General features: G+C 32.8%; 1 protein-coding gene across 2 annotated transcripts; it reads left to right on the top strand.

The window, feature by feature from the left end:
• Positions 1–2,782: 2,782 nt before the first annotated feature.
• Positions 2,783–22,353, top strand: Spt6 (transcription elongation factor Spt6). Of its 2 annotated transcripts, XM_074115561.1 has the most exons (25): positions 2,783–3,029; positions 3,109–3,163; positions 3,394–3,475; positions 4,147–4,376; positions 4,470–4,586; positions 5,130–5,144; positions 5,259–5,416; positions 5,559–5,699; positions 6,727–6,835; positions 7,557–7,697; positions 8,033–8,227; positions 9,947–10,089; positions 10,675–10,822; positions 10,932–11,076; positions 11,205–11,334; positions 12,509–12,688; positions 12,789–12,954; positions 13,614–13,790; positions 13,874–16,000; positions 18,008–18,245; positions 18,693–18,832; positions 19,076–19,317; positions 19,421–19,549; positions 19,717–19,850; positions 20,618–22,353. In XM_074115561.1, exons 2-25 carry the CDS (start codon positions 3,125–3,127, stop codon positions 20,833–20,835), a joined length of 5,544 nt encoding a protein of 1,847 aa, XP_073971662.1. In that variant the 5' UTR covers positions 2,783–3,029; positions 3,109–3,124; the 3' UTR covers positions 20,836–22,353. The 2 variants fall into 2 exon arrangements, with proteins under 2 accessions (XP_073971662.1, XP_073971663.1); XM_074115562.1 differs by lacking the exon at positions 5,130–5,144 and having other exon boundaries at positions 2,784–3,029.
• The last annotated feature ends 1,130 nt before the right edge of the window (positions 22,354–23,483 follow it).

Genomic DNA, 23,483 nt, shown 5'->3' with positions numbered 1-23,483 from the left:
TGTGGAAAAGATACTAATAAACTTTTTTTGATTTAGAAACCTTTAACTGTCAGGTTATGCTGGAGTATCTGGGAAATAATGAATCAGCCGACCAAGTGGCCAGAAATGGAACGATTACTGCATTTATTGTTTTGTCCTAGATAAGAATAAATAAGAATGTGTTAACACTTCTCAAGGAGTAACTTTGGAAAGAGCACGATTAGCACTGTAGAAGATAACTTCAGCAATCAAATACGGTAAGAGGCTAATGACTGTGCAAAGCCAGGGCTGAGAAGTCTTATTTTTTTTTAAAAAAAATGGATAGGAACTAGATAATTCTGGTGGCTGATCTTCTTTTAACGGGTATGATAGGGATAACATTTCTTCATTATAGGATTTACTTAAACTAGAACATCTGTGCAGATTAGGACAGGATGAAGAGGAAATGGCGCTCTCAGATTCTGTTTGATTGTATTGAAAACGCAACGTTTCTATGTACGATCTCTGGGCATCTTGAGACTAGAGAAGATCGAAAAATTGGTGGTAGTCGATTGTAGGTGGTGTTGGACGTTCCCAATGTAAGATTTTTTTTATCAAAATTCCTCTTATAAGTAACTAGCACAATAAGCCAATATTTGGAGACAGTGTCCTAGGACTGAAAAGTAGTTGGGATTTTTATCACATTGAGGGGATGATTTTAGGTTTTACTCAAAAGTGCCGTACAGAGTACGGGATTTCCGGATCACACACTAATCAAGATGGTTTAATTGTTTGAGTTTGAGGAAACATGCCTCACAACTTGAACAATCACTTGGTTGAATGGATTTTTGACGTTTTGGAAATTTTTCTCCTAAAAATGGCTACATCGTTTTTCTTGTAACTTTCCTCTCTTTGGAACATTACCCTTTTTTTTTTAGAGTATTTGGTCTCACCATAATAACGTCCCTCAGGACACTAACCTCTTACGTTTCATTTCAGTAAAATTTACTGCTTTAAAAACTTTCTCTTTTGTATTCTTCAGTCCAAAGTGATTAACTTAGAAGTTTGATATTGTAATAAGAGTTTTCACACGTTGATGAGGAAAATGCTTCTTTGCGGAAGGGAAATTCTCTGGTTAGTTTACTATCAACAAATAATATATAATTTAAGAAGCAAAATTTTTTGGAATCTTTAAAAGAAAATCCAGTTTTCTTAACTATTGTCGGCCGTTTAATTTCCTTAAAAACTATTTTTTGCTTTAAATTTTTCTTCAAAGAATACGCATTATTAATTAATACTAATTTATTATTGAAAAACTATTCTATTCATTAGCGAAACTTGTTATTTGTAGCGATGTTTTTTAATTGTTGCCTTAGCTATTTTCCTATTTATTAATAATTATTAAAAAAAAAAAAAAAATTACAATGAACAAAAAAATTAATGATAGATATGCCACATATTTATTATTATTATTATTATATTCAGTGTAGGCCATTTTTATTATTAATAAATATTTGTGGTTACAATAAATAAATCAAATAAATACTTATTCATTAAAAATAATTAATAATATCAGATTAACTGCCTTTAGTGAAGAAAAAAATAAATTGAATAAACGTTTATGTGGAATTAGCCAGTGCAATTGTGAAATAAAGTTGTTTAGTAAAATAAATAAAATATTATTATTGTTATTCACTCGTTTTATTAATAATTATATATTTAAATAATAATAATTAAAAAAGAAAATAATTGGGGCTTTAAATAATTTTGTTAGTAATTTTATTGTAAAATATTTTATTTAAAATATCAATTGTTTTATTTTACTTTATTCTTTAGTAGTACTTTTTTTACTTATGTTAAACGAAAATCTATCGCAGAATTTATTAATTATTATATTTAAAAAAAAACAAACTAAAAAAGTCTTTTTTAAAAAAATATATGCAATTTTTATGTACGTGTAAGCGTTTTGTGATTTAAAATAAAGAGGAAAAAAAAATAGTTTCACATTTGGGATTTTTTTTTGTGAATAATGTGCTAATCAACGATTTGTACATCGCATTTTCAAAATACAACTGTTCACCTAATTTCTTTATATTTTTATCAGCTTTTAGTACCCATTGGTCTGTACAGTGACAATGCTCAGTAAGTTCTATTGAACGGACAAATTGAGGAATAAGCCGAACCCCAAGGATTTTTCATCTCTATCAGTTGAATTTAAAGGATTTTTCCTATCATTTTACTTAAGATACAACAATCATTTTCTTAATGAACAAAGAATTTAAAGCAAGTTCTGGATAACGCTCGGAGCAAACGCTACCGTCTGAGCTTATTCCAGTTATACCAAATGGCTTTTATAGAAAAATTGTAGGTTGAAATTTTTTTTTTTTTTTCCATATCTCTGGAACACGAAGTTATTTGGTCACAATTTACATCGAGGAGATTTCTTCAACTGTCTGTTTAGGCAGATCGAGATCCTAAAAGAATGTTCATAATCCAAGAGAGAAATTATTTTTTCCATTTTATAATAAACCCTAACAACAAAAGGCGGCGAGCCATCAAAATAAATAACAAATGCTTATCGACAAATTTAAAAAAAAAAAATGTACAAAAAACATTTTCCTGGGGGCCGCGTATATAAATTACGCATTCTTATCTTTCTTAACCTTCACGAAATGAGTAAGTTCAAATTTCTTTGATCAAATTTTAATTTGTATGATAATATTAGGTATTCTTATTTCAAATAAAAATTAGTAATTACATTATTCATACAATTTTTTATTTAAATAATTCATTATTGACCCAGACAATTTCTGATGCCATTATATACCAAGCAGTGGCAATGGATGGAAAGCCTTGAGAAAACCTGGTAGATTATCAAAACATTGTCTGGAATACGTGAAACATATTTCGACCAGAATACGTGAAAAATGTTATGTTCCTTTTGTTTTGTTTTAAAATTATTAATATTTAATTAAAATGTTTATATTGTAACATTATAGAAGTTTAATGGTAAAGTAAAAGTTTAGTGTTCTAATCATCTCTGTTTTTTAACCAAGATTTTATTCGTAGAGGTAATTATTTTAACTAGAAACATGGTTACTTAATTCATGTTAATATTGAGTTAATGTTTTTTTTTTTATTCTTCTGCAGTTTAATTTAATTTAGAATGGCTGATTTCATTGATTCTGAAGCAGAGGAAAGTGAGGTTAGTTAAAAAAATTTTTGCTTCTTTTCTTTCTCTGCAATATGAAGCATTTATTTAAAGTAATATGATGATTTTCACTGCGCAAGTTTGACAATTTCTTGAAAACAATAATAATAATAATAACAATATCCGAATGATATGACAAAATGATCTGATGAGTTACATTAAGGCTTGTTCCAAGAATGTGTATGTAGTGTGATGACTTTTGTTTTAACAAACTTTGTTTAAAGGATGAGGAAGAATTGGAAGTTCACGAGAGGAAGAAGTTGAAACGTATGAAAGCAATGGACAGTGATGAAGAAGATGAAGAAGGTAAGTTCAGAAACTTTCATTTATTTAACTCGACCAACAAGCATAAATATTTAAATAAATTAAAAAAAAACAAATTAAAGTTATATTATAGTAGTTACAATAGTAACTACAAATGGTTTAAGCTGCTTTTGTAACATTTTAATTCGCAATTTATTTAAGCTTATTTAAAGTGCTAAATTATATTTGGATAGACTTTCTCTTTTTTTTACTTTCACTTCAGGATGTTTTTTCCATTTGGAAATATGTTCATTTTGTTTTGAAGAAACTTGAAAATTATTTTCGAAGCCCAAATTTGATCAGCTTATAATGCGATCCTTTACGTAATAATTAGTGACACATATAAGGTTTGCCTTTATTTAAGGTTATATAGGCTTTAGGGAAAAGGATACTGCGTATCTTCTATGTAAAGTAGCGCGAAGAGTTTAAAAGGATAATCTTATCTAAATCTTGAGTGTTCCAGTTCAAGAGTCCAACAATTTTTTATCGATTCTTCGTATCCGTTGTCATATGTTAATGTTCTTAAGTTTTCTAGTAAATTAATAATTTTTGCGATATTTCGTTTTATGTAAAAAATTTTGTTTAATAGCAACGACTTTATGCCATTTTGTTGAAATGGAACGAAAAAATGATTGAACATTCAGCAAATATTAAAACCATTGTTTTTGCTTTAGATGATGAAGAAAAAATACGTGAAGAACTCAAAGATCTTATAGATGACAATCCTATAGAAGAGGAGGAAAGCGAAAGCGATGGCGAAGATTCTGAAGGAAGTGACGGAGGGGATCGTGATAGATCTGGAGGAGAGAAACGTAAAAAGCATGATGAAGATTTTGATGATAGATTGGAAGATGAAGATTATGATCTTCTTGAAGAAAATCTGGGCCATAAAATTGAGAGAAGAGTAAATTGAAGTTTTACATTTAAAATGTTGATTTTGTTGTTGTTCTTTTTTTTTAAAAAAAATAAAATGTTAACTTGTACCATTTTTATCTAGAAACGATTTAAAAGGCTCAGGAGATTAGAAGACGAAGAATCTGAAGGAGAGGGAGGTGAAGATGAAGGGGAAGAAAGAGAGGCAATTGCTAATGAACTCTTTGAAGGCTCCGATCATGTATGTTTATCGTATTTTTTGTTTTTTAAACTCCTCGATTAATTGCCGTCAAAATTTAGTATCCTTCAGATTTCAAGCTTCAGTAAAGCATTCCTACCTGAATTTTAAGTGTAACTTAGAAACAATGGTATCTGATTTGTATTCAACTTTTCCTCTCCAGTGCTTTATTAAATCTCGTGTTGGAAAGGCAACATTCCAGCTGAATTGCCACTGGTTCTAAAATGTACATTCGTTTTTCATTAATTCTTGCATTTATTCCTCTGTAGTAGATTTTTTGCGTTTCTGTTAAATTGCATACTCCACACGGTGGTGTTGCTCGTATCGCAGTTCAGATTAGATTGTCTACTTTTGTTCTTATTTGTTTCAATGAAAAGTACTAATAGTTGATCAAAATCTGATAGAATCAACATTCTTAACTTTGCGAAACGAACTACCTTAATTAATGGTTGCTTAAAACAAAATATGAATTTATCCATGGAAAAATAAATTTTATATTCATGTTATTAATGTATGCTAAATTTTAATTGCGGCCGTTAAATAAAGGATGCTGAATCTAGAGTAAGTTTGTTTGCTTATTAAAATTCTAGCTTTATGTTGATACTTCATATAGATTACCCTAAAGGCATTCTTACTTATACTTTCTTATTATTTGATTTATTCCCCTATCATTAGGACGACGAACTTAGTTCCACGAGGGGAGGCCTCCAACAAGACAGATATGACGAAGAAGATGTAGAAGGAGACTATTCTGATGCTGACGATTTTATTGTAGACGATGAAGGACGTCCAATTGCTGATAAACGTAAAAAAAGAAAAATATTTTCTGACGCGTAAGTTTGAACGCGTATCGTTTGTTTTTATTTAATGTAGTACTCTGGGAAATTATATAATTTATATGTTGTAAGAGAAATTGTATTTTATAGTTCTGTTGGTTTTTAAGATTGATTTTTATTTTATTTGTTTTTTAAACAGGGCTTTACAAGAGGCTCAGGATATTTTTGGAGTGGACTTTGATTATGATGACTTTGAGAAATATGGGGAAGATGAGTATGAAGAAGATGAAGAGGACGAATACGACGATATTGACGACGAAGCGGAGGAAACTGAACGCAGGTAACATTTTTTTAAAATAATAATTATTTTAATAATTCATATAAGAGTATCTTACCCCTTATGAACTACACATAATTCCTTAAGAATTACTTAAGCACTTAAAGTACCAGTTTGTTGCTTAATTATTAGTATTAAGAGATTTTTTTTTTTTTTTAAGAAAAAAGACTTCCACTCGTTATAGAAGAATCCAAATACTTGCAAACTTTTAATTGAATCGTTTATCCTGGAAAAATAAAAAAATGGCACTTATGAGTGTAATGGTGGCTAAAGTTCCCCGAAAAAATGTCGTTTTAGAGTAATTTAGGACCTTTTGGTAATTTTTTTGGATACTCATGGATTCGAAACATGAATTGTTAAATAAAAAGCTAAATAGTTTATCAGGGGTGAAATTTGTTAACAAAATTAATAGTCTATGAGAATCTTTAAAATAATTTAAATGTTTTAGCGAATTACTAGATAGATTTTCAAAATCCACTAGTTTCTCATATTTTGCGTTAAATTAACTTTCCCAGTTAATATTTCCTTGGAGTCGTCCTATTCCATTTCATCAAATCCAGAGACCGCTGTACATCCTTCAACTCCACCGTAAATTCCAACCAACTAAAGCTGCATTTGCCCTGTTGACCTCTGCATTCTACCCACAGGACATGATGCGATTAAATGCCGTCCATATCTGTCCCATTTTTCTTTGGAAAACTTCGACCCGTCGATTGTTTCTCACTCTCCTTTGCTCCTCATTTCATTTAAAACCTGTCTTTTCCAATTCCAGCTTTTCGTCCCTAAATCCTTTAAGTATACTGTTTTTCAGAAACTCTGCATAATGTAATGATATTATTTATTAGTTTTTGAAAAATTCCACACAAATAACTCTAAAAATGTAACCACCAAATTGAAAACCTTACAAACATTTTAATATTTCCGTCCGATTTTATTACTCTCTTGAAGTTGTTGAATACTTTATTTAATTTCTTTTTTTTTGTTTAGCGAATGAAATAATATTCATTTATTTTATTGATGTTCTCGATAGGCGTAAACCAAAGAAGACTACCAAGAAGAAACCAACCAGGAAATCTATATTTGAAATTTATGAGCCTAGTGAACTTAAACGAGGACATTTCACGGACTTTGATAATACGGTAGGTTGCTCTGTTCTTCTGTTATCAATTATAGGAAGGGTACACTTACTGTTCACTTACTTGGTTTAATGCGATTAGTAGATTGTTACTCTATACTTATTAGGAGTGGAAAAAATAAAAATATAAAATTAAGAGTATGCAGTTAAAGACACATCTTGATTTAATTAACTTAATAAAAATTTGTAAAATACAAGTTGATTTTTGAGAAACTGTACTCAAAAGTACTGTATTCTTGTAATGAACTTACGTAACGTAACAAACTAACATTGAGTAAAAGTTCTGAGTTAGAATTAAATATATAAGTTAGGGACTTTTGAATTGTGGTAAGACAAAATTGTAAGTATCATTTTCTTTGTTAAACATGTTTACTTTTCCTTTTTGATTCTTGTATTATTTTTAATAAAATCAGCTATAGATTTTTTAATAAAATAAAGTTAAACGATTTTCTGTTTTCTGCTTCATATGAATCTAACGGTATTTTTTTTATTAAAAAAATCGCGGTTTATAACAATAATACTTTGTGATATAACCTTCTGAACTGAAGAACTGTTATTCGTTTTTGGCGGTGGTATTTTATACTGTTTTCTATTTATCATTACTGTTCTATTCTTTTACGTCATGATTTCATACAATAGATCATACAGGGTACAAAATTTCCATTAATATCATTTATTAATTGTGATTACTATTTACTGATTTTTTTTTAAATTCATTTCTTCAGATAAGAAATACAGATATGCCTGAGCGGATGCAATTGCGTGAAGTACCTGTGACCTCTGTACCAGAAGGATCTGATGAACTGGATGAAGAAGCTGAGTGGATATATAAACAAGCGTTTTGTCGACCCACAACTTCTTCCCAGGTTATTGATAAGCTTTCATTTTAATAGTCATCCAGTAGTAATCACACTTCTTAAGATATCAAGTGAACTTAAGTTTGTCAGTTGGTAGTAAAACAACTTTCTGATCAGTCTGAAGGTCGTAATATGTAAATTTAAAAATGATTGCTGAGGTAAAAACGTACGAGAATCCTTGAAGACACGTATGATGACAAGTGCTATCCATATATGTAATAACCAATTGTTACCAGAGGATCAACTGCATTTGGTTCCGCTTTCTAAAGGACTTCTAAAGGATCAGCTGTTGCGTAATAGAATTATATTATTAATTAATTCGAATTTATTTATTTCTTTTATAGGAATGGGGTGCTACAACGGATGCTAGAGGTCGACCTAAAAAAGATCCACAGACTGTCGGTAAAATTAAGAAAGCCTTAGACTTTATGAGAAATCATCATTTTGAAGTTCCTTTTATAGCATTCTATCGTAAAGAATATGTGTTACCTGAATTAAATATTAATGATTTGTGGAGAGTGTTCAAATATGATGCTAAGGTAGGTTTTTGTATTAGAATTTTGCTAAAAGTTTGATGAATAATCTCAAATGAATGTCAGTTATGGACGACGTCTGCAATATGGCGGCCTACTCTCCCATTTGCCGCCTTTTCAGAACTACCTCGTCATATGTTTTTGTTCTCCAAATATTTCGGCTAAATTTCCATGTGTGCGCGCGCATAGAGCTCGTATAACTTTTTTGGCCTATTATTTATAAAGTATTTCTCCTTACTTACAGTTGGCTTCTCTTATTATACTATGTAGTAAGATGAAGTATTACGACGGTATCAAGTTTAAACCGTTTAATATCCGTTTTGAGGTGCTCTAACTTATAAACGAAAACTTGTCGGAAGGTTCATATTTCGATTGGAAACACGACCACTGGGAGCCGACAAAATGTTAGCAGCTAAAATACCACGAATCAGAAACCGCATTTTACTGAAATCACTTTTAATTTTTTTAGATTTCTGTTTTTCTTTAAAACGGTTCCTAAAATAGTCTTCAATCATTATTTTACCAATTGTATTTATTTAGTTTTACAACTTTTGTTGGTAATAATTTTTCAAAAAATTCAATCTTCTGGCAGATGCACGTAGTGAAGTTTTGCTCTTAAGTGCCATTTCAGTGCAATGTACGTTTCTAGTGATGAGGGTTAGATAGGCTTCATTGTAAAGTGTGTCTTACGATGAATTACTTACGTTTATATAAAATTTGGAATAGAAGAAAATTTAGGAGCCCAGACTGTGTGTAGTACAACTAAAGTGGAGTTCAATGACGTATTGGCCAACTTCATATTTTCCACTGTTCTTGAGTGAAGTACTTGTTTTAAATATTTCCTAACATTTTCTCAAATATTTCAGAGAGATCAGAAGTAAATTTTTAAAGTGTAATTTGTAACCTTTGTCTTCCTTATTATTAAGGCAATCTACTTTAAAAATTGACTACTGGTCCACCTTTAAGAGTTTTCAATGAATGAAACAACTTGATAAACTAACACTGTTGAGTGCTCGTGAACACGTTTTCTTGCAAAAACAAACGTAATTTCTCATACGAAGATAAAATGGAATCCTGGAAAATGTTGTACCGTTCGAAAGCCCTCATTAGACAAGGAAACTTTTATACAAAGTGCCAGTTCTGATAATGATCACGTAAGGGCCTAATGAGTTTTTTCTTAAAAATTTCGATTACTTTTATTTTTCCAGTATCCAGGAGGAAGATTGAGGCTGTTTGGAGAATAACTTGTACTTCGAAATGGTTGTCAATTTTTAGAAAATTTATCTGTCTTTTTAACCTTGTCATCAGAATCGAATTCGGACTAAAACTTTCTGAGTAATAACATTTTTATTGCAAAAAAGAAATGTTTTTTTTGAGACAAAATATTAAGTGACGTCACTCAAGAACAGTAGAAAATATGAAGTTGGCCAATACGTCATTGAACTCTACTTTAGATGATTACTGTACACAGTAGGCCTATGGACAATACTTCCATATTCACCGTTCACCCTGTAGAGAAGGTCTTGTAGTTGTCCTAATTTTTTTTTCCCCAGTAACTAATTTTTACCTTCTCTTACCTCCTAATAAGAGGATGTACTGAGAACATTTTAAATTTGGGATAGTAGGTGGAATTTAAATTTGACTAGTTGGCACTCAGTAAGGATGTCGTCCGGTTATGCCTTTCATAAATCATTACAACAACTCTTTTTTTAAAAAAAATTACAGTGGTGTAGATTACGAATGAGAAAAATGGCGCTTTTAAAATTAATGGAAAAAATGAGAGACTATCAAGGTGAAGAGTTATTGAAAGATATCAACGCTGCCATTCCAGATAATGTCAGAGTAATTACTGATGAAGATATACAAAGGTAAGTTTGCATTTATGTAAAAAAAAAAAAAAAAAAAAAAAATAGCTAGTTTTTAAAGATTATATTTGATATCTATAGATGCCTCCCTTAAAAATAGGGCTAGTCTACACGCGCCTACGGAGTTGTAAACACAATGTATTTGTGCGTTTCTTAGTTTTTGAACTTCGGTTTTGTTCTGTTGTTGTTGTTTTTTTTTTTTCGTTAGTTTTACAAGTCTTGGAACACTTGTCTTTCTCTATTTACGAAATCTTTCGGTTTCAGAAGTGTGCTCTCAAAAGTGGCACTATATGATAATGGAGATGTATTTTAGTGATTCTGTTAAACGTAGTACCTCAGCCTCGTACTGGTACGGAAAATGTGAATTGATTTCTAGAGTTGTTTATATCATTGTGGTGGAGTACGTTGTTCACTTTGTAAAAACGTTGAAGCGATCTATTTTTTTTTATCGTTAGATTTCTGTGAAAGTTCACTCACGGAGGTTTCGGCGGGGGTGTTCATTACATTCTGATATTTGTTCCTTTTTTTTTTTTTTTTGCAACACAACATTTTCATAAATATAAAAGATTATCTAATAATTTTCTCTAGATTGAAAAATGTACAAACAACCGAAGAACTTAAAGATGTACATTCCCATTTTCTAATGTATTACGCACAAGATGTCAAAAAAATGTTAGAAGTAGTGAGAGCTAAAGAGAGAGAAGCTGCAAAGGAAAGAGCTAGACAGGAGAAAAAGGTAAATGGAAGGAGGAAGAGAGCCAATCAGTAAGAAGTAAACTTTTCTTTTCTGTTTCTTGATTTTTATTCAGTTTTCTATTAACTATGATCATTTTGGTTGCTGATAGAATAATGAGGATGGTGAAGAAGATAATGCGGATGGTGAGACCAGACCGGAAGACGAGGAAGAAGAAGACGATGCACCGCCTCCAGAACCTATCAAACATACGATCAGGTCTGGTCCTTATTCTATTTGCAGAAATGCTGGCATAGGTAAGTAATCGAGTTTTGTTTTTCTTACAGAATCCTTCTTAATCAGTAGAATTTTTGTACTTTATTTATTTATTTTTGTTGTAATATTTTCATTTATTCTTCCCCTCTCTCTCAAAAAAAAAAAACAGGAGGTTTTGCAAAACGTTTTGGTTTAACGCCCGAACAGTTTGGTGAAAATCTTCGAGATAACTACCAGAGACACGATGTTGAACAAGAGGCTGGCATGCCGTTGGAAGTGGCCAAAGAATATTGTTCACCGTAAGTGCTAATTTTCACCTTTATATGTGTGTGATATATGGATTGATTATCTTTTGTATTAATTATAGGAAGATTTTATATTTAATAAAAATTCCAAATTTGATGTAAATTGGTTGAATTAGCTTTTTATTACTGATTGATTTTTTCCTTGAATGTATGGTTTGATCATAGTACTGAATACATTTTACAGAATACACAGCTCTGAATATAAAATTTTATCCATCTAGCCTTAACCCCTTAATGCAGTTTTTTTTTTTTTTTTATATAAATATCAATAAAACGATTGTTTTTCTTTGCTTTCACATTGTTTTTTTTCAATTCTCGATTATATTCGAGTGTGAAAAATTATAGCACCATAAAGTAGAACGCCGCTCGAATTATCTCGAGTGTGCACAGTTTGGCCAGTTTAGTGCGCTCTGGTTAACTCGAGCTTGTACGTTAAGGGGTTAATATTAGCTCATTATATCTATTTAGAACACTACGATGAAGGAACATCCTGGTTGTTCCTGGATACTTGCGGACATCCTAGAACCGTAAACCGGGGCAACTTTGCTTTTAAAGGGGTTACTTTGGCCTAACGTTAGAAAAATTATATTTTATTTTAGGTAGATAGATAGTACATATTTTTATTTACAAAATTACAAAATACAAACAAAAATTTATATACATATACACACTATGGACATTTGTCCGTCTGCCAAGTTAACCTTATAGAACAAACTAGAAATATTTACTCCTAATTTTACTTTTTATTAATGAATTAAATAATAATTACATTTTTTTTTTTTGTACAACAAAAGAAATAATAAAACAAAAATGACGTACTTAAGTAGTAAAATAGTTAGAGTAGGATTTAAGATACCAAATGTATGTTAAATAAAACCCAAACAGAATAAAATTAAACAATTGGAAATTTTACAAATACAGAAACGGTCTTTACGAATGAATGTAACGGGAACCAATCGCCCTTTCCGTTTAATAAAACTATTTACCTCGTCTCTGGGTCAACTCAGCCTTGTTAAGCCATCTTACCCTGTACTCCCTCCTGTACTTACTCCTAAAAAGTCAGGAAAGTGACGTGGCAAAAGTGGGTTCAACTAGAAAGTATGGAAAAATGGGCCAAAGTAACCTCTATTTGAAATGAATATGTATAAACGTTCCAATTTTTATTCAGAAAATTTCCCACACCGGAAGATGTACTGAAAGCTGGACAATTCATGGTTGCTACACAGTTAGCAAGGGATCCATTGGTTAGGAATTGCATGAGGGATACATTCTTTGAACGTGCTGTGATTAACGTAGCTCCAACGAAGAAAGGTCTAAAGGAAGTTGATGAAAATCATCCTTGCTACAGGTAAGTTATATACATTTTATGGAGAATTGTTTATGCTTCTTCTTTTATTTAATATTTGTATAATTTTTTATTAGTACTGATTTCTTTTTCTTTTTTTAAGTTTGAAGTATATAAAAGGTAAACCGGTGAGAGATTTGGGTGGTGACCAGTACTTAAAGCTGCACATGGCCAATGAAGACAAATTGTTGAAAGTGGTCATCAGCGACCATATTTCCGGACATACAACCACTTCCTACATTGAGGAAGTAAAACAGCTGTACTATAGGGTAAGTTTAGTACTTTGTGGGTAGTTCAAATGGGAAACTAGGATGAAGGATAGATGCTCTCGGCAATGGCCGAATGGTTTTTACAAAAAACATGTTGTATGTTCAACGTTCCACGTACAATTGCAATATAACGTCAAAAACTAAACGTCCAAAATAAAAAAGGTTTGTATCAAAAATATTTCTCTGGCCATTGCCGAAGATCTACGGAATACAGAATACGGAATACTTTTCAATTTCTCGACTTTGATAATTCTACTTGCAATGCACCTATCTTCCATCAGTTCGAAAGTGCTTCTTGGATAGGCTTCCAAACATTTGAAGAAAAAAAAAAAACTGTGCTTGAGGTTAGATGAAAAGGTGATAGCGGTTGAGACATTCATAATTGGAAGTCATCTTTGAAATGAAGCTGCCTACCTTTCCTATGCAGCAGCAACACGCTGCATTTTATGAAACTAAAGGATAACTCCTGTCAAGTGGCCAGATCAATTGTAAAACTTTTCGGGATTTTAAAAGCACTTTTTATGTTTTCCATGTAAAATAAATGTGATTTATTTGAAAAAAAAAAAGTTTATTCGAAGTGCAAGGTCGCTTCCAAAATGCTACACTCATTCCAAAATGTCTGATTTTTTTTATTCATATTACATTTTTTTGGTTTCAAGGATGAATTTATGCAACATGTACAAGAATGGAATAACATCAGGCAGCTTTGTGTAGAAATGGCGCTTAAAAAGATGTTAGTGCCTGAATTGATTAAAGATCTACATTCTCGTCTTTTGGAAGAATCAAAAGAATTTGTACTTAGATCTTGTGCTAGAAGGATATATAATTGGATCAAGGTAAACAGATCGAACTGGCTGTTGATTTACTTTGACTAAATAATAGTTCTTGTACTCTTACTACTTATTGTTATTTTCTCTAGGTGGCGCCATTCAATGTAGAATTTGGCGACGAAGATGATGATGACTGGGACACCAGCAAGGGCATTCGAGTGATGGCTCTGGCGTTTGTTCCCGATCTAAGCATCGCTTCGTTTACCTGTATGATCAGTCCTGACGGGGAATGTACAGACTACCTTAGGTTACCTCACCTGTTGAAGAGGAAGAATTCATTTAGGCAAGAAGAAAAGTTGCTAAAAGAAGCAGATCTGTTAGCACTCAAGAATTTTATATCTTCCAAGCGTCCTCATGCCATAGTTATTGGAGGAGAATCACGAGAAGCATTGATGATCGCTGCTGATATAAAGGAAATAGTTAATAATCTAGTTGAAGATGAACAATTTCCTCAACTTCCCGTTGAGATTATGGACAATGAATTGGCCAAAATCTATGCCAATTCGCTAAAAGGTGAAAGTGACTTCAGAGACTATCCTTTATTGTTGCGTCAAGCAATTTCCTTAGCTCGTAGATTGCAAGATCCTCTAGTTGAATTTTCCCAATTGTGTACACCGGATGATGAAATTCTGTGTCTTAGATTCCATCCATTACAGGACCAACTGTCTAGAGATGAACTATTAGAAACGGTTACTCTAGAATTTGTTAACCGTACCAATGAAGTAGGTGTTGACATAAATGAAGTTGTTGCTAGTCCTTATTGTGGAAACTTAGTTCAATTCGTTTGTGGGCTAGGGCCGAGGAAAGGGGCCACTCTTATCAAAATACTAAAGCAAACTAATCAACGTTTAGAGAATAGAACGCAACTTGTCACCACCTGCCATATGGGTCCTAAGGTTTTCATCAACTGTGCTGGTTTCATAAAAATTGACACAAATGCCCTAGGCGATAGTACAGAAGCTTATGTTGAAGTGTTGGACGGTTCGAGAGTTCATCCAGAAACGTATGAATGGGCTAGAAAGATGGCTGTTGACGCTCTAGAGTACGATGATGAAGATGCAAATCCAGCTGGAGCACTGGAAGAAATCTTGGAAAAGCCAGAAAAGTTGAAAGATTTAGATCTAGATGCTTTCGCTGAAGAACTGGAAAGGCAGAGTTTTGGTAATAAGAGCATCACACTGTACGATATAAGATCAGAGTTGAACCATCGCTATAAAGATCTAAGAGTTCCTTACCAGTCGCCAGGGCCAGAACTATTATTTGATATGCTTACTAAGGAAACCCCGGAGACTTTCTACATTGGAAAGCTAATAACCGCAACAGTCATAGGTATATCGCATAGGAAACCAGAAAAAGATCAATTGGACCAGGCTAATCCAGTGAGAAACGATGAAACAGGTTTGTGGCAGTGTCCGTTCTGTTTGAAAAATGATTTCCCCGAACTTTCCGAAGTGTGGAATCATTTTGATGCTGGTGGTTGTCCTGGTCAAGCTACAGGAGTCAGAATTAAGCTAGACAATGGTGTAATGGGTTATATACATATAAAGAATCTCTCAGATAAACATGTGTCTGATCCCACACAGAGAGTACTGCGCGGTCAGTTGATACATTGTCGGATAATGAAGATCGACGTGGAAAGATTTTCAATAGAAGCGGCTAGTAAAAGCTCTATACTGGCAGATAAGAACCATGAATGGCGGCCACAGAAAGATCCTTATTATGATCATGAGGCCGAAAGTAAGGATATCGAGCATGAAGAAAATCTTAAAAAAAATAAACAGAAATTAACTTATATCAAGAGAGTAATCGTACATCCTGCATTCCATAATATATCGTTCGTTGAAGCGGAGAAATTGATGGCAAACATGGAACCAGGTGAAGTGATTGTGCGACCTTCCAGTAAGGGTGCTGATCACTTGACGGTCACTTGGAAGGTGGCTGAAAATATCTGTCAACATATTGACGTTCGTGAAGAGGGTAAAGAAAATGCATTTTCCTTAGGGCAATCATTATGGATCGGTAGTGAAGAATTTGAAGATCTTGATGAAATTATCGCTAGGCATATCAATCCTATGGCCTCTTATGTAAGAGATATATTTGCATTCAAGTATTACAAAGACACAGAGGGTGGTCTCAGGGATAAGGCCGAAGAGATATTGAAAGAAGAGAAAAAGAAGAATCCTTCCAAAATCCATTACATTGTGTCGGTCGCTAAGGTAAGAACCTCTTTGTTACTTTAATCTTTATCCCATTCGCTGCCAATATCCGGATATACTCGTGGTTGATGTGCATTTTACCATCTTTTGTGTTCCTATTGCTGGCCATGAGAATATTCAATCATTGGAAACAACTGCATTATTGGAAATCAATGACAGTATTAATATATTCACTATAAGTAATGGTAACTAGGTAACAGCGACCCAACCAGCAAAATAAAGTTTTGCTGTTAATATTTTGTATTTGTTTATCGATTGTGTATAAAAAAAAAAAAAAAAAAATCATGATTAGGATTTGGCAGCGAATACGTCAGTTCGAGACTGAATTTTTTTGCAATGTACGAGGGTCGTTTGAAAAGTCCGTGCAAAAATAAAAACTACTTAATTTTTTGGGGTAAACCTTTTTTATTTTTCAACATAGTCTCCTTTTAGGCTTATACACTTCGTCCAACGCTGCTCTAGTTTGTTGATCCCTTCCGAATAATAGGATTTGTCCAAGTCTGAAAAATAGCCATTCGTTTCTGCAATCACCTCCTCGTTTGAATAAAAATTTTTTCCCGCCAGCCATTTCTTCATATTGGGGAACAAATAGTAGTCCGAGGGAGCCAAGTCTGGAGAATAGGGGGGGATGTGAAACGAGCTGGAACCCTATTTCCATTAATTTTGCGACCACAACTGCTGAGGTGTGAGCTGGTGCGTTGTCGTGATGGAAAAGGACTTTTTTGTGGGCCAATCGTGGGCGTTTTTCTTGCAGCTCGGTTTTCAAACGGTCCAATAACGATGAATAATATGCACCTGTAATAGTTTTACTCTTTTCCAGATAGTCGATGAGGATTATTCCTTGCGAATCCCAAAAGACAGTCGCCATAATCTTTCCGGCCGAAGGAACGGTCTTCGCCTTTTTTTGGCGCAGATTCCCCCTTGGTAATCCATAGTTTAGATTGTTCTTTGGTCTCAGGAGTGTAGTGATGTATCCATGTTTCATCCACAGTGATGAAACGACGCTTAAAGTCCTGCGGATTCTTCTGGAACAGCTGCAAACCGTCCTTGCAACACTTCACACGATTTCGTTTTTGGTCCAGCGTGAGCAATCGCGGCACCCATCTTGCGGATAGCTTTGTCATGTTCAAATGTTGATGCAAAATATTATGTACCTGTTCATTCGAGATGCCCACAGCACTAGCAATCTCACGCACCTTCACTCTTCTGTCATCCATCACCATATCATGGATTTTATCAATGATTTCTGGAGTAGTAACCTCAACAGGGCGTCCAGAACGTTCAGCGTCACTTGTGCCCATATGGCCACTCCGAAAATTTTGAAACCACTTATAAACTGTACTAATCGAAGGTGCAGAGTCACCATAATGTTTATCAAGCTTCTCTTTAGTCTCCTGAGGCGTTTTGCCTTTCATAAAGTAGTGTTTAATCAACACACGAAATTCTTTTTCGTCCATTTTTTGAAAATCACTCGACTTCCTCGATTCAAACGAATGCCAAACACAAAGAAATAGACCGATCTGGCTGAAACTTGGTGTGTGTTCTTCCAAGAGATGCTACTAACTAAACATAACCTCGATATGCGCCAATGGTGCTATCTCTCTGACTTTGCACGGACTTTTCAAACGACCCTCGTAAATCAAGGTATACAAGGTAATTCAGTCAGTTCATTAATTCACCTTCAATTAATGTTTTAAAATATCTTTGTTACTTTGTATCCATGATACGAACTTACTTCTTACATTTGAGACGCTTCGGACTTTTTTGAGTCTATCTTCAGTCTATAAAAACAAAACAAAACAATTTGACAGTGATTTTATCAGTGGTCCAAAATGGCTCTTACGTTAGGAGTATTGAGGTAATGGTGGATGAAGTAATAAAGATATTCATGGAGTCTTAAGTGGTAAAGGGTTTTTTATTACTTCTAAAAAGAAAAGATGGTATAAAGATCTTAATCATAGAATTTCATTGATTTGGTCACCATCTAAACATTCACTTATATTTCAGAACTATCCGGGCAAGTTTCTACTATCCTATCTTCCACGGCAAAGATGTAAACATGAATATATTAGCATTACTTCGACCGGCTTCAGGTTTAGAGGGCAAGTGTTCGACTCGGTAAATTCCTTGTTCAGATGGTTCAAGGAACACTTCAGAGATCCTATACCAGGCACTCCAAGTACACCTAGATCGAACATCTCCGCAAGGACACCTTTCACGAACACTCCGGGACCTATGAGCATAGGTATGTATTGTTTCACGTAAAACACAGAGATACTGTTTTTTTTTTTTTGACGTTTTGATATTTACGCTTACTTGCAATAGTGTCAGATTTCCAAAATAGTTGAATTTTCCTAGGCATTCAAGTTGTGAGGACTCTACTAAGCAATAAAATATTGTTTTTAACGTATGTTGATGTATCTGTTAACAGAATGACGATGGACTGATGTACACATTTAACGGAAGCGATTTTTCAGATTTCTTTTACTTTCTGGAACTTTAGTTTTGTCTCTAACGATTTTCTTTAAATTTCTTATACTAGAGAGTGAATGCAAAGAAACAAGAAAATGAGAAAAGAAACTTAGACAGTTATTAAACACATGTGACCAATTAATTTTTTTAATTTATTTTTTGTAGTTGAGTGTACAGCAATCTTGTTTTATATTACTCAATTATGTACTACATTATCTAGGTATGAGTGCGGAAGCCATACACAGGGTGGCTCAGAACATGCCGAATCATATGCTGCACAGCTTGTCTCAAGTGGCTAGCCATACCCCGCACTATGCTCATACGCCGGCCGCTTATTCCAATTACCAGTATCCTACAACGGTAAGTTATCTTTAACTTATTCAGAATTTTCTCCATTTCTAAAGTTATGGTAATCCACTAGTTGCTAGTGGGGAATATTGTATCGCCCGTATCACCACATCATTCAATATCAAAGTGTGTAGAGCTTGTCTTGAATTTTACGGATTTCTATTGTATGACGAACATGTTTGGCAAGATCTGTTTTTTGTTTGTTTTTCTTTTTTTAAATAAATTCTATTATGAAATAAATAATTTTTTTTACAGCCATATACACCCTCTGGACAAACACCATTCATGACACCTTATTCCACGACACCCAGATATGGCCAGGTGACTACGCCAGGACATCAGAGTGTAATGTCCAGTTCGTTGTCTAGTCCGCATTCATCGACTCCTACTCAGTCAGGTCTGTTTCTGCATCCTGGTGCTGTTACACCGTCTCAACAACGGCAGACACCAGCACATAATTCTATGGCAGCAGCTGTGGCCAACAGTGGTTTTCACAGGTAATCAAGGAATTTCTTCAGATTTTGTGCCATCTTTTATTTATTTATTTTTTTGCTTTTATTTGTATCATCATGTTTGACCCGTCTTCTTGGTAATTTATAGGCCAGGCGTACCTGTGGCGGCAGAGGATTGGCGGAAAGCGGCTGAAGAATGGGCTAGACATAAGCGAGCGGAATCAGTACCGTCTCGTACGCCGAAGAATCAAGATTCTAGATCGACACCAAGACAGAAGTAAGAACAGCTTTGTTGTGTCCATTCTTTCATTTTTTAAATTTTCAGACTTAAAATATCAATATATCGTATAGTTTTCATTACAATCATTTTTTTATCCATAACATACTTTTAAGTTCTGTGCTGATTTTGAACAAATTATTCATTTTTTTTTTGTCTCTTTTTAGCAATACTCCCAGGGATGATGGTAAACGTAACACTACGCCCAGATATAGCGATGATTTCTCATCCCCAAGAAGCGTACCATCACCTAGATATTCTAATTGGTCAAAAAGTACTACGCCTAATTCAGCATCTGGAGGTAACACAGATTTAACTTTAGTTTCATTCAATAGTCATGTTTTCTACTTGCTCTAACTGGAAACTCAAAAATGTGATTACAAAAAGGCGGAAGCGGATTACAAGCTAAGCTTTATTGATTCCCTTCCACAGTAGCAAACATGTCGAAGAATGATAAGAACGAAATCAAATCTAAATTTCCATTTCTGTATAACATCGAATTTTCTTGCACTTTCACGTTTTAAGACTACGATGTATGTGTAAATATATACAATTTGTTTTTTCTTTCTGAATTTAATAATATTAAAATTAGACTCATTTTTAAATAAGAATGATATCAATCATCCAAAGGAGACAATCATCTGCGAAGTAGTTTGCTCTTCATAATCTATGTTCTACGTTTGAAGAAGTTAAATGATCTCATTTCTTTATATCGTATGATAACATGAGCGAAATCTAAAGGAAATGTTTTGACTAATATCTAAGTGATTTATTAATTGAAATAATATGGTACCGTTAATTACTAATTTGGACTTACCAAAAATTAAAAGTACGAGTTATTTACAGTAATATCTTTTATCTGCTGTTAAGATCTGTCTGTAGATACCTTTTTTATTTCACTCTTTATATTTTGAATGTAATCAAATATGATTTATTTACTGTAAAGTTGACATTCAGTACTTTTATTCTGATTTCTCTGTTTTACGTGACCTTCCTCTTATAGTGCTAATTCAGAACCCATTATTTAAAAAAGGTGTAAACTAAAAAGCAATAACATTATCATTCTAGGTTATGATGATCGATTTGAGCGACCGTCACCTCGATTGCCATCCAGCCAAGGTAAATACGATCCATTCGATCTAGGCTCAGTGATGACGAACACCAAATCGCCAAGATTTCCCAGCGGCACCCCACGTTCGGCCAGATCAACGCCCAGGACCATCAACAGTCCGCATTCAATGTCACTCGGCGATTCTACGCCATTGTATGATGAAAATGAGAATTAATGCGGAAATGGTTCTTCTATGTTTGGTTTTATATATGTTTTCTTTTATTTACTTAAATAAGAAGCCACTGCTCGCTCGGCATATAAATATATTTATATATATTATATAAATTAAATAGATTTAAGTAATATAATTTTAATTTGTAAATTATATCGGCGATTTATGAAAAACTAAGATAAGGGAAAAGAGAATTCGAGAACTTCTTCCTTTCCAAAGAAACTTGGGTACCATTTTTATTTAAAATTTTGTAGCTTATAATCCAATTTTAAGAAAAACTATCGAGACTTTTTTTTTTTTTTAAATTGAATAATTACAGAAATTGAGAAAATACTGACAGTGATAAAATTTAATTAAGATTTTCTTAATTTTGACGCAGTAAACAAATAACTTAGTAAGATATGGTCACAATTTTAAGTTTATTATTTTATGGACATGGTGCTTGAATGTTGGAGTTCTTTTTAAAACCTCCTGTAGGTGCATTTTCTTTAACAATGGAGGCTTTCTTAGTGCCGAGAAGGACGCATTTTCTAGCTGATGCATGTTAAATATCTCAGTCGGTCCGTTTCTCTAAAAGACTGCTTTATTGATCTTTTAAGCACTATTACAATTACAGCAGAGAATAGTGGTGTAGTCTTTGAAGTTCAAAGTTCCATCATCTCTTCTTATCGACGAGACTTACCTTTTTTCTAGGAGATCATCAAGCTCCTCAGTGCAGCTTTGTTGTTTCCATTCTTTCATTTTTTAAATTTTCAGACTTAAAATATCAGTATATCGTATAGTTTTCATTACTATCATTTTAAGTTCTGTGCTGATTTTTAACAAATTATTCATTTTTTCTCTCTCTCTTTTTAGCAATACTCCCAGGGATGATAGTAAACGTAACACTACGCCCAGATATTACTACTACTTGCTGAACACATGGGTTGTTGCATTTCAAGCTCAGCTATTAAACATTTTCTTAACCAGTACTTGATCTCTTTGGTCTCAGATGCTGATTTGATGAACTTTCCACAGTAATATGTGCCAATCCACCAATGCCGGTCCAAATCAAAATATTACACTCCAAAATCACAAAGCAACTTAAGATAGAAACCCATATATTTACATAATTTCAGATCAAAAGAAGGTAAAATTTATGTAAAAGCAAAGGAGCTGGTTTGTAGGGGGTATTAAAAAAGATGGTACTTATATTTCTTTGGATAACAAAATTTATTATTATTATTAGATATTTTTTATGTTCACTTATTATTATTCTAATTAGAAAATTAATTTGAACAAAAAATCTATTAGCTGTTGTATTTTTTACTTGAAAGGTTTAATTCTCATTTAGTAAGATTTTTTGAAGAGAATATTTCAGCCACATTCTTGTATATCCACAAGATATAAGTTCATATTAAACATAAGAGCTCAAAAACTCAGCTGCAAATAAAAGCGCTTTATTTTCAGAAAAAAAAAACAACAAAAAATAAGATTCCATATAGTACATATATAATTAAGCATATGCTCACAATTGAAAAAGTTTTTACAAAATTCTGAACTATACACACTTTAAATTTAATTTTTAAAACTTAATTTTTTTTTTTTGTGGGGCAAATATGGGCTTTTAACTTTTATGTTAAAAAAAATAATAAAAAGATTTATAAATATATATTTATATATTTTAAATAAATTTGAACCTTTTAATATAAAATTTTGTAAATTAAGTGTTTTTATTTTCTATTTCTCAAAAACATTAGGTAAAAATTAAAAAGAAAAAAAGTTGTACTTTTTCCTTTAATTTGGTACAAATATTTTATGAAGTAAAATTGTTTCTTCAATTTCACTTTTAGGTGCACTTCATTAATTGTGATTTTTTTTTTCTGTCTAATTTTTGTAATAAATAATTGCTTCAATGTAATTATTATTAAATAAATAAATTATATATAAAGTAATGTAACATTCATGGATTTAATATCTACCAAACAATATTTTAAAAAATATGATATGTTTCTTAAAGAATTTCTTATTTGTGTTTTTAGTAATTGATATTCCATTACTTCCTTAAAACTTCCAATATTAAAAAAGATATTATTTTCTGTCTACTCAGAATAAGTTACAATGATTCTGTGTCTAGAACATCTTGTTTATCTAATTAGTTGCAGAAAATCCCGTTCCTGAGCGGTAAAAACAATTTATAAAATAATAGTTCCAAAAAATCCGCTAGAGACCGGTAAAAACTAAATTATAAATTAATAGTTCCAAAAAAATCCGCTAGAGGCCAGTAAATTATGAATTAATAGTTCCAGAAAAGTCTACTGGATAGTGGCACTAAGCAGTAATGTAAAATTAATTGATCGGCAAGCAAGTTAAGTGCTTCACTTACTCACTCACTACTCAGTTTCTTCTTTGTCGAGTGTGCAATAGCACATTCAGGATATATAAGTAAGCGCAGTTGGCGGGGCGAATACATATTTTTAATTGTTACTTCGATACAATGTATGAACAAGATGTTAGACGCATACATTGTTTGTGATACCTTCAAGTTCGATGATAGAAATGTAAACTAGTCTAGGTTTTCTGCATTACTGGAATTGTACTGAAGAAAAACAGTTTTCACAGGTGTATAAATATATGGATGTTTAGTGCTACCTCGTGGCGAATCTTTGAAC

Source organism: Rhodnius prolixus, unplaced genomic scaffold (genome assembly GCF_049639745.1).
Source record: "Rhodnius prolixus isolate KJV_2025 unplaced genomic scaffold, Rpr scaffold_13, whole genome shotgun sequence".
NCBI lineage: Eukaryota > Metazoa > Arthropoda > Insecta > Hemiptera > Reduviidae > Rhodnius > Rhodnius prolixus.
Note: the sequence above shows the minus strand (reverse complement) of the source record. Positions and strands in the feature narration are given on the sequence as shown.

What these genes read in the sequence shown, in the direction of transcription:
- Spt6 (XM_074115561.1), top strand. Translation starts at nt 3,125, where the DNA reads ATGGCTGATTTCATTGATTCTGAAGCAGAGGAAAGTGAG. An exon ending in TTGCAGAAATGCTGGCATAG is followed by an intron (nt 11,077 to 11,204) that starts GTAAGTAATCGA and finishes AAAAAAAAACAG; the next exon opens with GAGGTTTTGCAAAACGTTTT. An exon ending in AGATCGACACCAAGACAGAA is followed by an intron (nt 19,550 to 19,716) that starts GTAAGAACAGCT and finishes GTCTCTTTTTAG; the next exon opens with CAATACTCCCAGGGATGATG.